This window comes from Loxodonta africana, chromosome 19 (assembly GCF_030014295.1).
Source record: "Loxodonta africana isolate mLoxAfr1 chromosome 19, mLoxAfr1.hap2, whole genome shotgun sequence".
Classification (NCBI taxonomy): Eukaryota; Metazoa; Chordata; class Mammalia; order Proboscidea; family Elephantidae; genus Loxodonta; species Loxodonta africana.
In genome coordinates, this window is record NC_087360.1 from 11739029 (window position 1) to 11753777 (window position 14749).

General features: G+C 52.8%; 1 protein-coding gene across 4 annotated transcripts in view; it reads right to left on the bottom strand.

Annotated features, from left to right (window-relative positions):
• The window catches only part of RBM19 (RNA binding motif protein 19), a 161062-nt gene that overhangs the window by 32003 nt on the left and 114310 nt on the right, over window positions 1-14749 (bottom strand). For 3 of the 4 annotated variants that reach the window (XM_010598952.3, XM_010598950.3, XM_010598951.3), the window contains exon 23: window positions 3599-3719. In XM_010598952.3, coding sequence (XP_010597254.2) covers window positions 3599-3719 — 121 coding nt within the window. Of the gene's footprint in view, window positions 1-3598; window positions 3720-3748; window positions 10088-14749 lie in introns of those variants that run through there. The other variant, XM_023559478.2, reaches the window with a different exon arrangement.

Genomic DNA, 14749 nt, shown 5'->3' on the forward strand with positions numbered 1-14749 from the left:
GGGGGCCAGCAGCTGGTTCCCAGCAGCTGGGTGGCCTGTGGGCACCTTATGCTTCACACAGAGACAATAGGTGGGTGGGTGCAGGCTGACTCCTCCAGAGCACCCGCTCTGTGTCAGATACGCTACGTGCATTATTTCACTTACCCCTGCAGCGCCAAGTCATTACCCTGAGTAGGGGAGCCTCAGTTTTTTTTTTTATTTGTAAAACCTGTAGAATGGCCCAAGTGCCTAGAGCAGCTAGGGATGCTGTGAGGATACACGACAAAATATGCCACATGCTGAGGACAGTGCCTGGTGCACAGTAAGTACTCAATCAACAGTAGTTGTCACAGGTCACTTATCCTTGGTTGGCCTCGATTCCCTCATCTGTAGAATCGGCCAACTATGCCCATCTAAGAGGGCTGCTGGAGATTAGTGGGAAGGTGTACACAAGCAGGTGGAAATAGGTTATTAGTATCGCATCTGCCCCTGTCCAGGCATTGCCCGACAGCTGGGAAGTGGCCGTGGAGACAGCCAATTACAAAGAAGAGCTTCTGGTGAGTCTTTCTGCTGGGAGAGATACTAACACTGTCTCTGGAACTCAACTTATTGAAGGGGACTTCTTTCCCAGGCAGGGCAGAACTGCTGGGTCTGTGCTCCTCTGCTGGCCCAGGCAGGAGTGGGGAGGGCGGGAGCTGGGTCCCCGTCTGGCTCCAGGGAGAGCCTCCTTACACAAACATTTGCTGATGAGCGCCTTTGGGCCTGTCAATGGCTGTCGATAAGGGCAGGTTCTTTTTCTGAGCGTCAGGACTTAGGGACTTACTGAGTTTTAAGCTTATGACTGTATTCAGGCCCTGGAGTTATGAGCTTGTGACTGTGTTCAAAGCCCTGGTTTCAGATTTGCCTTCAGTCATACCTGAGGGCTTGACACACGCCTGACACTGTGCTTGCCGTGGGAGACCCCATCCAGAGATTGAGTGATTGCTGACAAAGACGTGCCTGACACAGAGTTTGTATGCTGAAGGAGGAATACGTCCAGTACAGACAACTACAATGCAGTAAAAATTTATACAGACAGAGGTGGGAGAGCAGAGCTCGGATGCCTTCCTGGAGGAGGTGTCATTTGACACGGGTTTTGAAGGCTGGATAGGCATTAAAAAAACATTAGCCAAGTTAAAAAAAAATTGAGAGTGCATTTTTAGGGTGGTGAAACTATTCTGCATAACACTGTAATGCAACTGTATGACATTATGCAATTGTCCAAACCCACAAGGTTGTACAACACTGAGGGAATCCTAAAGGATGGACCTTAGTTACTGATAGTTACTAATAATGTATTGATATTGGTTTGTCCATTGTAACAAATGTATCATAGCAATGCAACATGATAACAACTGGAGAAACAGTTGCAGGAGAGAGAGGAGGTCTATGGGAACTCTCTGTACTTTCTGCTCAATTTTTCTGTAAACCTAAAACTATAAGATAAAGTCTATTAGAAAAAAAGAGGGTGAGACATTCCAAGCAGAAGAAACAGCATATGAAAGATACTGAGTCCTGCCTGGAATCTAGGGAACAGTGATCCCTGTGGGGAGGAGGGATTAGGCTGGAAAGAACACCAGGTGGGTGGGGGTCATTCTGAAGGCTCTGGCAAGCTGAACAAAGGCCAGAGGGCTTCCACTCAGCCTCTGGAGGGAGTCCTGGAGCCCTGAGCATGCTCATGGGGTAGTCTCACCACGCCCAGCTGTGCCATGAAAGTACGCATCTTGGAAGCTCCAGGCAGTGATGGTTCAGTGCTATAAGTCTCGTTTTTTTTCCATGTGGGTGACCCGGGTTCAATCCCCAGCCAGTGCACCTCAAGTGCAGCCGCCTCCCCTCCATCAGTTGAGGCTTGCATGTTGCTATGATGCTGAACAGGTTTCAGAGGAGCTTCCAGACTAAGATGGACTAGGAGGAATGACTAGCAATCTGCTTCCAAAATTCAGCCAATAAAAACCCCATGGATCACAACGATCTGATCTGCAATCGATCATGGGGATGGCACAGGACCAGGCAGCAATTCGTTCCATTGTGCATGGGGTTGCCGTGAGCCAAGGCCTGAATTCACTGCAGCTAACAAGACTGGTGAGACCCAACTGGAAAGCTCACATCTCCACAGAGGAACTCCCCAACCCCCACCAAGTTCCTCCAAAGTTGCTGCCTGGCTGGGACAGGGAAGAATCACCTCAGACCAGCTGACAGCCCCCCACCTGCCCCCACCAACACCCTTGGCCCTCAGCTGCCCCATAGGGATGGGTGGGACAGTGATGCAGGCCACAGAGGGACTGTGGCAACCCTGAAGGAAGTTGGCTTTCCTGGACGGTGGGAGGAAGGGGCCTGTTCCCAGTGGGGAGAGGCACTTCCCAGGCAACACACCACTTTATCACTCAACCAATGAGAGGAGCCAGTAGCTGTCCCTTTTGCTGCCTGGCCCAGGAAAAGCACTTCAGAGAGGGATGGGAGGGGCCAGGAGACATGATTCAAGTTCAAGTATCCCCGGACATCCCCAGTTTGTGGGGCCAGCGTTTGGAAAGTGAAGGACACCCCTTTTGCATGCCCAGTACCTAGCAGTTTGCACGGCTTTATCTCAGCCCTCCCCATCCGACTCTCAGACGATCCTTGGGACCCAGCCCCTGCCCACCTCTTCAACTTCATCTCCCTCTAGCACCTCCCCCCGCCCCCACTACCTCCCCACCTCTGCGCCAGCCACACTGGCCTCCCACTGCTTCTCAGACACACCAAACTTGCTCCAACCTCAGGGTCTCTGTGCTTCCTGTTGCCCTGGCCCTCAGACTCTGCCTGGCCAGCTCTTTCGTAGATTCAAATGTCACCCTGAGAAGAGGCCTTCCTGGCCTCGGTCAGGCAGCCTGCCCCATCCTCTCCCATCTGAGCCCAGCCTGGTCACTGTTGCTCCCTGGCACCAGGACAGAGCAGGACTCAGGAAATGCTTTCAGGTAATGAATAATCAGCAAGGCCTCATGATGTTACCAAGGGGGAGTGAGGGCCAGAGGTGGATACCATCCTCAAACAGGGCAGCTGAAGAGGGTCTAGTAAGGGACCATCTCCCACAGAGTGGGCAGAGTGTAGGGAAGTCAGCCAGTGGGAGGGGCTGTTACCACCCCAGGCCTGCAAGAACAGATTCTGGAACTGGGCAGAGGGAGCTGCCTGGAGAAAGCCACAGGGCATGACAGGGCCTTTGGGAGGGGGTCAGCCAGCTGCAGCAGTCTGGTGGCAGGTATGCCAGGGAACAGGTCCCCTGACCTCACTATCTGCCCCCTCTGATCTCCTGCCTGGGCTCCCAGTGACCCAGCCCAGGCTGCAGCCAGAGAGCAGGGAGCCCCCGCAATGCTGTCCACACAGGTCAGCCTCTGGGCTCAGAGCAGGGTGAGAACCTACAGGTGCAGGTGGGGGCTACCTAGCACGGGCCCCCACAGCTCTACAAGTTGAGCAACCTTCTCCTGGCAGTCCCAACAGCCTTTTCTGGCCTCGCCAGGAGCCCACGAATCACCTCCTGGATGATTCCAATATGGGCTAGCTCCACCGCAAGGGAAGCCTCGCCAGGCAGGAGGCCGCCCACCCTTACCGTGAAAGTGCTCTGCTGTCTTCCGCCGCAGGGCCTGCACGGTCACCTCAGAGTCCGCCCACTCCAGGACCAGCCTCCGGCCGTAAAGGTGGGTGCTGTGGCACAAGGCGTTGAAGGCTCTCTGTGGGGGGCAGACAAGACAGCATATCAGCCTGCCGGCATCCAGATTCAAGAGCCAGGTACTGGCCCTGGCGACATCTGATCTCTGGCGAGGGAGCCGACAGGCGCATCTATTTAATTAGTAGGTTATTTTCCAGGGAGAGAGCTGCGAGTGACTGACGAGGCAGTCACAGAGCCGCTGGCCGGGTCTGTAATTGGTGCCTGGGCCAAGGCAGGCATCTAACTTCCCCCACTGAAGCCTATCCGAACAGGGCAACCCCATTAACGGGGTTCACTTCCCCCCGGCTGTCAGCGGCCGCGGCTGTGTGAGAAAGTTGAGCCACCCGATGACAACCACGGGACCCTCATTTTCACTTTGTGGCATCTCCTTCTCTGGCCCTGGTGATTCCGTCCCCCGTCTCTCTCCTGTCCCCTTCTCTCTGCTTCCACTGCTGCCGCCCTGGGCCAAGCGGTCCCTCAGCCTCCTCACTGGGCTCTCTGCCCTCTCTCTCGGCTGCTAGCTTCATCCGTCCCTCAGCATCTTGTCCTACACTGTCCCCAACTCTGTACTCTTTATATTTTGGCTTTTTTTTTTTGGTAATTTTTTAAACTATTGAGAGGTAATTCACACACCATACGATTTACCCATTTAAAGCACACCGTTCGGTGGTTTTAGCCTGTTCAGAATTGTACAACCATCACCACAATCAATTTTAGAACATTTTTGTCACCCCCAAAAGAAACCCTGTATCCTTTTGCCGGAGTCCCTGGTGGTACAAACAAAGGGTTAACATGCTCGGCTGCTAACCAAAAGCGTGGAGGTTCGAGTCTACCCAGAGGTCCTTCAGAAGAAGGGACTGGTGACCTACTTCCCCAAAATCAGCCACTGAGAACTCTATGGAGCACAGCTTCTCTCTGACACACATGGGGTAGCCACGAGCTGGAGTCGACGCGACAGCAACCGGCTACCCTTTTGCCATCAAGTCCGAGTCCCCCATCGTCCCCAGCCCTAAGCAACTACAACTAGTCTACCTTCTGTCTCTGTGGACTTCCCCATAAATGGAGTTCTACAGTACCTGGTCTTTTGTGACTGGCTAGTTCCTGCTTAAAAACATTGTTAGGTCTCAAGCTGAACAGTGCTGTGCAGGGAAGCCGTCCCTGACTTGATCAGCTCTTGTGGGGATGCTCCCGTGGTACACAGATGTCATGGAGCTTAGTGGCCAAGAGCCTTGACTCTGGAGCCACCCTGCCTTAGCATGATGGGCCCTGCCACTTCTTAGTGCAAGTGAAATCAATCTCCTTGCCTCAGCTTTCTCATCCATAAAATGGGACTATCAGTAGTATTCCAGTGTGAGGGTTCTACAGAAGATGAAGAATTAACATACAAAATGGTCAGAACAGTGTGGGCCACGTGATAAGCTCTCTTAATGAATATTAGTGCTTACAGTTTCCCCGTTGTTGCTGCAGACTTACCACATTTACAATTTCATTTTCTCAGTGGGGAGGACTCAGTAAAGAACGGGGCTTAAGGAGGGCCTGAGGAGCCTTGGTGGCTGCTAACTGAAAGGCTGGCAGTTGGAACCCACCCAGCAGCTCTGTGGAAGAAAAGACCTGGTGATCTGCTCGTGTAAAGATTACAGCCTAGAAAACCCTAAGGGACAGTTCTACTTTGTCATACTGTGTTGATGGCATCTAAGAAAACAACAAAAACAGGAGTCCCTGGGTAGTACAAATGGTTAATGTGCTCAGCTGCTAACTGAAAGGTTGGAAGTTCGAATCTACCTAGAGGCACCTCAGAAGAAAGGCCTGGCAACCTAGTTCTGAAAAATCAGCCATTGGAAACCCTATGGAGCACAGCTCCACTCTGACACACAAGGTTGCCATGAGTGGCAATCGACTTGACGGGACTTGGTTTTTTAGGTGGCAGGCATGGTCAGCACTGGAAGGCTTTCCCTCCCTTCCTGCAGGGCAGGAAGCACCACCTGGTCTGAGGAAGGGATGTATCCCTTTGGCTTCTTTGTGCCTTTAAGGAGGCACTAACAGGGTGATGCTAGACTGGACCTGAACCACCTCTGGCCCTCAACTGCAGTGTGACCTTGGGTAAGTCATCTGCCCCACTCTGAGCCTCAGTTTCCACATCTGTCAAATGGGGCTCACATGTGACTTTAATGCAATGAGCACGGTGGCCAGCACAAAGGGGATATTCAAACTGCAGACTCTGAAGGGCTGGGGAGGGTGTTGGGCGGGGCCCATAGCTTTTAACAGCCAGATGCGTGGCCAAATGAAAGACATGCTTTGTTCCCTTCTGTGCTTTTCCCAGAAAGGCCAGTTGCAGGAAACTTTTTCTTCCTCCTTTTTTTTTAACCGTAATTTAAAAAAACTCCTGACTGCCAGCAGAGCTACTGAGCTTTTTGCCACGTGGCTATAAAACTGCATCTGGACTCCAAGCCGAGATGGCCCATTCAGAGCTTGAAAACACACGCGTTCTCAGCTGGCGAGGCAAGGAAGCGGCCTGATGGGGAGCCGGGGCTTTAAGATGGGGGAGAGGAGCTGGCAGGGCATCTGGAGTGGTGGGGATTCCATCCTGGTGCCAGGGTCCCTGAGAAGCTGTGGTCCCAGGGACACAGGTGGGGTGGGGGCGGCCAGGGGGTGGCATCTGGCATGTACCGAACCCAAATTTAGCAAAACGGAACAACAGGCCCTGGCAGGGCCCGGGTGAAGTGCTCCAACCCACGCTGCTCTGACTTGGTTGTCAGATTTTTTATTCTTTTCTTACCCTTGGAAACTCGTTCCCCAGTCTAGTGCCACAGAAGGCCTGGGAAGTTCTCCATCCATCGTAGGGGTCACTAAAAATCCCCTCTCACAGCGTCACTCTGACATTAGATTGAGATAGATGGCTGCCACTGAGATGGCTCCAACTCATGGCGACTCCATGTACAACGGGATGAAACGCTGCTTCGTCCTGCGCCATCCTTACGATTGCTGGCATGTTCGAGGCCATCGCTGTGGCTACAGTGCCAGTCCATCCCACCAAGGGTTGCCCTTGCCCTCGCTGGCCCTCTACTTCACCAACCATGATGTCCTCCTCCTCTAGCGACTGATCCTCCTGATGACAGGTCCAAAGCAAGAGAGCTGGACAATGTTCTGTTGTGATCCATAGGGCTAATTTTTGGAATCAGACCACCAGGCCTTTCTTCCTAGTCTATCTTAGTCTGGAAGCTTCGCTGAAACCTGTCCACCACAGGTGATCCTCCTGGTATTTGAAATACCGGTGGCATGGCTCCCAGCACCACAGCAACATGCAAACCATCATGGTATGACAAACTGACAGACTGGTGGTGGCCTCCCATGTTACCGCTCACAAATTCTCACCTCCTTGCTCTGGGCCTCTCCAGCACAGTGGTTAAGACTGTGGGCTCTGGAGCAGGGCTACCTTGGTTCAAATCCCAGTTCCATCACTTACTAGCTGTGTGATCTCAGCCAAGTGGGTCACCTCCTCTGAACCTTGGTATCTTCCTGTGTTCAAGAGGGGTGGCAACAAAGAATTGCTGGGAACATTCAATGAACGGTTGAGTCTAATATTTAGAACACTGCCTGGCACATAATCAGTCTCGCTAAATGTTGGCTATTATTATTATGTATGTCCTTGACTTCCCATTTTCACGTGAGAGCTTGGGAATAATGGTAGGTAGGACACAAAAGAGCTTTTGTATTTCAAGTGAGAGCACAGTCTATGGTTCTCCAAAAATAGCAGCATTACCCTTCCGGGTTCGAGTCCCCGCAGGTTAATAGGAAATCAGGCTGCATTCCCAAGTGCCCACTGCCTTGGTGGCTAGGATGTGGCGGCCTCAAACTGTCGCAGGCAGCGCAAGGACAGCGATTTGAGGCTAAAATTGGCCTTGGCTAATCCAGTGTAATTATGTTTCATTAAAAGAGCGTAATGAGAGCTTGTTATATTTGAGGCATCCTAGGAAGTGCTCGGGGGGGAGAGGGGAGGAATACACAGCCCTGGGCCTCAAGGGGCCTTCGGGCTGAAGCACAGGCACCGAGGGGCAGGGACGCTGAGCCATGGCAGAGGGGCAGTGCAGCCGCAGGCCTCAGCCTCACTCCCTAGTCTCTGTCCACACCTGACCCAGAAATCCACCCCCCGCCTTCTCTCCAGAGAGGTTTTCTAACTTTAGCTCCAGGCATGGCATGGTCCTACCAACACGGCCACAGGACCTGGTCCCTCTCAGCATGCCCAGTGTTCAGCTCGGGACTAGCACATGAGGGGAGGGGGAGGTGAAGGCTGGGGGGTCTCCAAAGAGGAAGTGGAGGGCAGTCATTCCTGGTCCTTTGCTCCTTCCCAAATCCCGTAAAAGGGCTTTCTTATTGTGAAACATGGATCTCCTGGGTTCCCGAGAAGTCCAAGCATAAGACCTCAATCTACCCTTGAGAATAGTTATTACTTTTCCATTTTAATGAAGAGAAGATCGAGGCCCTGGCCAAGGTCTGTATACAGGTCAAGTTCTTTCTTACTTTTCCTTTCGGCCTCCATACAATTTACCTCCAGGCCTTCATACCTTCTGGTTGTGGATCAAACCATTATAATCCATAGGGTTTTCACTGGCTGATTTTTGGAAGAAGATTGCCAGGTCTTTCCTACTGGTTCGCCTTAGTCTGGAAGTTCTGTTGAAACCTGTTCAGTATCATAGCAACACTCAGGCCTCCACTGACAGACAGGTGCGGTTGGGCATGAAGTGCACTGGCCGGGAATCGAACTCAGAACTCCTGTATGGAAGGTGAAAATTCTAAACCATCACTGCCCCTAGCCTAATTTACCCCTCCATAAATCTCTTCATCTGAACCATCTGGGGGCAGGTTCTGTTTCCTGCCTGAAGCCTCTTTGTCTTGATAGGACAGATGGACTTGCTGCTCTGCGGGCAGGCCCCTTGCCTTGGCCCTGCTCACAGACTGTGAGACCCACCCATCCAGGACAGCTCTCAGTAGGTGTCTCTGGAGTTGAGTGGGCACTGTCGTGTGGTCTCTGCCTCAGCTGTCCCAGGAGCATGCTTTCTTGGGGCCCTGGTTTCTGGCCACCTTTTCCACGTTCCCCTGGAAGGAAGCCTGCTAGCCTGCTAGGGGATGCTGGCTGCAGGCAGACTGTGACCAGGGCTGGCTGCCATCTTCAGGAGCAGGGAAGGCACTGGAAATCTGCCAGCACGGCTCTGGCCTGATCTTTCCACAGCTCTCCCTGGAGACGGCTTCCTCCTCCTGGCAACAAAAGCCCTCTCAGTGCCGTTGGCAGGGCCCCCCTCCCATGGGGCCATGTGCTGTGGGCAGAGGTGAGGATGGGACCCTGGCTCTAGGTTCCACATCCCGGCATACCTCTTGGCCCTCTGTTCTAGGGAATGGCCAGGAAGGAGCTGCCTCTTCAGAGACCGTGGCTGCGAATCTCGTAGATGCTCAGTCTGTCTGACAACAGAAATGCGGCCTGTCCCAAACCCTCTGTGCCCCCAGCACCTGTTAGGAAACCTGGTCTAGGCTGGCCAAGGATGACCACGCATGCCCATGAGCACCACTGCCAAGCAAAGGGGACAGGGGCTTGGGCCCCGTTGGTATCCCGGGGGCCTGGGTCTTTCTCTCTGGTGAGGTGGTTGAACACCGAGGGCTGTGACTTCTGAGAGGATGGTCTGTGCCCCTGGGATGAAGACAGGGAATATGAGAGCAAGGACGTATTTTGGGTTGTCTCCCCAGGGACGATGACCCCTGTGCTCTGAGGAACGAATTCTCTTCTTCCCTGTCATGACGCTCCCAGAGTTCCTGAGGCAAGCTCTCAGCAAAGCTTGTCAGCTCTTCTGGCTCCACATGGTGAGCTGCTGGAATAGGCCAAGCTCTCTGCATAATACAGGGCTCCTCCTGCCGGCCTGCACCTTGTCCCTCAGTCCACTCCCAGAAATGATACTGCAGAGCTGAGGTGAGTTTCCAGAGAAACACCTGGGGGCCCATTCCTGGCTGTGGTGGCTAAAGCCTTTCAAATAAATCTCCCCCTCCTTCCTTCATTCATTCATCCACTCACTCACTCATCTTAATTCAACTCACCTCAACATCCCTGGAGGACTTACCTGGGGCAAACACTAAACTAGCAGGTATAAAGGTGAGATGCCACCTCTGACCTCTCCAAGATTACAGGACTCCTGGGAGAGGTAAAATATCAATGGGGACAAAAGGCACAATCTCAGGATACCAAGGTTCTGAAGCGATGAGGTGACCAGATGGGTGGCCTAGTGAGGTTTGTGGCTCCAGAGCTGGGTGCGGCCTGTGGCCCTGCCCCTTCCTACCATGTGGCCTGGTCAGTCAGTCTCTGCTTCCTCCACTGCAACTTGGGGGCCCTGGGCCCACGTGGGGCTGCTGGGAGGAAAAAATGAGAGGACGAAGATTCCTTTAAACCAGTGCCTGGCACACGGCAAGGGCCTTACTCGTGCTCCTGTTGCCATTGGTGGTATAGTTTTTACTTATGTATTTTTTAAATTAATGCTGTTAAAAGGGAGAAAGGGTGTCCAACTTGCTGGGGTTTTTAGCTTTCTCGATAACTTGCACTGGCTGCCTGAGAAATCAGAAACGAAGACAAGTGCTCACTGCAGAGAAGCCTCGTCTCCCTCTCTGATCTCCAAGGGGCTGGGGAGGCGGGGGCCCACACAGAGGCACAGATGGATGCAGGAAGCAGAGGGCTGCATTGTGGCGCTGTTCTACTCAGGGTATCAAGGGGATATATGAGGCATCTGAGGACCGCGGCTTGGCCTCACCCAGGTTCCCAGCTCATATACTTGCCGGCTGAGCCCAAGTCCCTGCCTCAAAATGCAAAGTCCACGTTCAAAACACATCTTCTATCCCCGGGCGCTGATGACAGGAACGCGGCAAAACCCTTGGATTAAGGCACACTCACACCCACACAAACATGTACACACACTCACACGTGCACATATGTGCAGACACATGAACACATATAAACAAATGGGGGGTGTGTGTGTACACATACACGTGCACACACAAGTACACACACTCACATGTGCACATGCCCCGGTAGACACATGCAGACACATGAACACACACACACATATACACACATCTGAACAGAAAAGTGGGGACAAAACCCCAATTTCTGAATTTGCTTCCAGTTAACGTCTTGGGAGACAGAGAACAATGAATAGATTCCTATGATCCAACTGCAGGGCCGGACGCACACTGCTGCCTCGGCCACTTTGGCACCCTGGCCTGTGTTAAGCTTTTTACCCATTATTCCATTTAACCCTGGTGGTGCAGTGGTTAAAGGCTACGGCCGCTAACCAAATGGTTGGCAGTTTGAATCTACCAGGCGCTCCTTGGAAACCCTATGGGGCAATTCTACCCTGTGCTATAGGGTTGCTATGAGTCGGAATCGACTTGACAGCAACGGGTTTGGTTTTGTTTATTCCATTTAAAGAGACTCTGGTGGTGCAACAGTTGAGCGCTCCGCTGCTAACTGAAAGGTCGGCAGTTTGAACCCACCAGCCGCTCTGCAGGAGAAAAGACCTGGCGCTCTGCTCCAGTAAAGATGACAGCCTAGGAAACCTGGTGGGGCAGTTCTACTCTGTCACATGGGGTCACTATGAGTCGGAATCAACTTGGTGGCACCCAATGCCAACAACATTCCATTTAAACTTCACCTTGCCTCCAGGACAGTGTTACTATTTCCTGAGGCTCAGGGTGTGAAGTTGCTTGTCCGAGTTCACACAGGTCCTTGTCCACAGGCCACAATGCCGACCACTGTGCGGCACTGCCTCTCCCCAGTACGAGGTCTAGGGATGACACACTCACGGCTTTTGGCTTTCTCATCTCCGTGAGGCAATGACCCTTCCAGGCCCTGGCTGCATTCCCATGGGCACTGTGGTGACCGTCCCCTCCTCACTCCCTGCACTCAAGCAACCACGGGCTAAGCACACACCATTGATAATCTGATGGCGACTGTTTCCAGTGCAGTGTCCCAGGCACCCAACCAGGAGGTCACTGTACCATACCTGCCCTCAAGAAGCTTTGCCCGTCTCTTCCATGGTCAACAAGGAGCCCTGGTGGCACAACAGTTAAGCTAACTGAAAGGTTGGCGGTTCAAACTCACCCAGTAGCTCCACAGGAGAAAGACCTGGAGATCTGCTCTCGTAAACATTATATCAAGAAACTCTATAGGGCAGTTTTACTCTGTCACATGGGGTTGCCATGAGTCAGAATTGACTCGATGGCACCTAACAACAAGAGTCATTACCAGCTGCTTCTCCACCATGGGCTTTGTTCTGGTGAAACCTGCAAGGTGAAGGCCATAAGTGCTGGACAACATTCTTCTTCATAGGGCCTGATGAAAGCCCCTAGAAGACACTCACTGGCGCCCCACCTGGGGTGGGCCTGGGCGTTGGGTCCACATCCTTCCCTCTAACTCCTCCCTCGGAAAAGTAAGAAATGAGAAAGGAAAAATTAACAAGTGCAACCCTACAATTAAAGCTGTGGTTGTTTACCGCAGTGAGAACAGCTCTGCCTGCCAACGCCAACAGCCGCCGTGTCTCCCGACTGCCGGCTCCCCCCAAGTGTTTATTTAAGCCAACACATTGCTCTGCTAATTGGATAACATTCCATGTGAAAATAGACCTTTTAAAACAACAGCAGCGGCGGCAAATAAAAACAGCTGCAACTGCAAAAGTACAAAGGAGCGGCAGGCACAGGGAAGAAAAAACATTAAAGGCGCCTGCACGGGGAAAAAAAAATTAATATCCTGGTTTCTGAGCTGCAAGTCCTTCCTTTCTGGGCTTTCTCTTCCACAGTGCCCTTCCTTGCTTCCTCCATGCCCAGCTGGGACTGGGTAGGGAGAGAGAAGGCGGTGTTTTCTAAATGGAATCCCAGTGGCTATTGGTGGCCTGACAGCCAATGGTGACGGGCACACCTAGCTGGGAATCCCTAGGTCACCTGCCCAGGTAGGATGCTGCGACGGTGCTGCACTTGGGGCCGGGGAGGGCTGAGAAATGGCACAGCAGTTTGTGCTGGCTGGTATTATGGTTAGCTGCTGTCACGTCGGCCCCCGACTCACGGTGACCCCACGCACCACAAAACGAAATGCTGTCCAGTCTTGCGTCATCCCCACAATCGGTTGTGGATCAGATCGTTGGATCCATAGGATTTTCTTTGGCTGGATTCTGGAAGTAGATCACGAGGCCTTTCTTCCTATTCTTAGCCTGGAAGCTCTGCTGAAACCTGTACAGCATCATAGCAACACCCAAGCCTTCCCTGACAGGTGGTGGCTACGCGTGAGGTGCGCTGGCTGGGACTTGAAGCTGGGTGTCCCTGGAAGGTGGGAATTCTACCAGTGAACCACCACCATCCTCAGTGTGTGTCACGGGGGCTGCTACAGACATCTACGGAGGCTGGGAGATTTCACCCCCGCCCTGCCCCCAAGACCTGTTTTCAAGGACAGCCTCGGCCTATCTCCCAAATGTCTCTGATTGGTGAGTCCCTTTGAGTGAGGTATTAGGGCTAGGAGAGAGAGGACAGACGTGGTGGAAAGAGGAGGCGCTGGCACAGAGCTTGGCACAGAGGTGGCATTCGATTTAAGTGAATAACTGAAGGAAGGAAGAAAGGGAGGGATTCCCGAGTACGTGGGCTTTGGAATCAGAGTGACCCGTGGGGGTTACCAGCTCTGCCAAGTACTAGCTGTGTAACCTTGGGCACGTGACTTCATCCCTTTGAGCCTCAGTTTCCTCACCTGAGAAACAGCCTGTTACCACCTAACTCCTAGAGCCCTATGGGGATTAAAGCTTCTGTATGCAGATGCCTGGCACCATCTCAGCCAAAGATGGGCTCTCAGAAGTCAATATATATATATATATATATATATATATATATATATATATATATACTCTCCTCAAAGATACTGTTCTTTCAGAAACATCACCATGGCCCAAAGAGCCACATGACGCCTGTGAGGCTGCACACAGCAGTGCCCATAAGGGCAGACCCAGGTGACCTGGGATGCTTTCAAGTCTTCCTCTCTTCAAGCACCTTCTCTAGCCTCCTTCCCTTGCCAACCTTGGCCCTTGATCCTTCCACGACATGGGAAGGTGCTTTGAAAAATGCTGGCTCATCACACCTGGAGGTTCAGATAACACCAGCACTTTCAGAGGGGCTGACATTTACTGCCTGGGACATGAGGGCCTGAGAAAACGTCCTAGGTGGGGAAAATGTGCCAGCTCATCCACCCTGCCTCTCACGAGCCTGTGACGAGGGCAGATGGCCATGTCCGTCGCCCAGTTTGTCACACCATCTCAGAAACACGGCCGGGGCTGGGCCTCTCATCAATCCTCGGGGATGGAGAGATGGAGCTTAACAACTGCTCCGGGCGATGGGGTGGGAGCCGCTCTGCAGAGTGGGCTGCTGTGAGGCTGGTGGAGACAACATACGTGCAGGGAACATGTCACACACAAAGCCGTGCGATTGCGGAGCCTCGTGCTATTCTTTTCAGTTGCCTGGTTACTCTGAGCTTGGCCACGATGGCCTGTGTGGAGCGTCTCACGAGGATTCTTCCAGTTTGGGAGTGTGGGCTTGATCTGGAAGGGGCCTGCTGGATTACAGAGCCCCCGGTGTGCGAGATGGAACACAGGACCTGGGGCGGCAGGTCAGAAGGTGTGAGGTCCTGAGTTTGGAGAGCAGAGACAGCCCGTGTTTACAGCCAGAGCAGAGACTGGAGTGTGGAAGGGACACTCTCAGGAATTGATTGGACCCTAATGCTCCTATCCCCTGCCAGTTGGCAAGGTAGACTGGCTGGCACTGGGGAAAGGGCACTGTATTGGGAGTCAAGATACCTGGTTTGAGCTCCAGAATTGGCCCCTCCCAGAAACCAATCATTTCTCCACTGCTTTCCAGCCTCTAGGGACAATAATTAGTTTTTACTCCTTCCTACCTCTCTCCCCTAATATCTGCCCACTCCCCTTCATCTTTTCCCCCATCTGAGGACTGCTTGCCTGCGCCCTCAAAACTTGCAGCCATCAAGTCGAT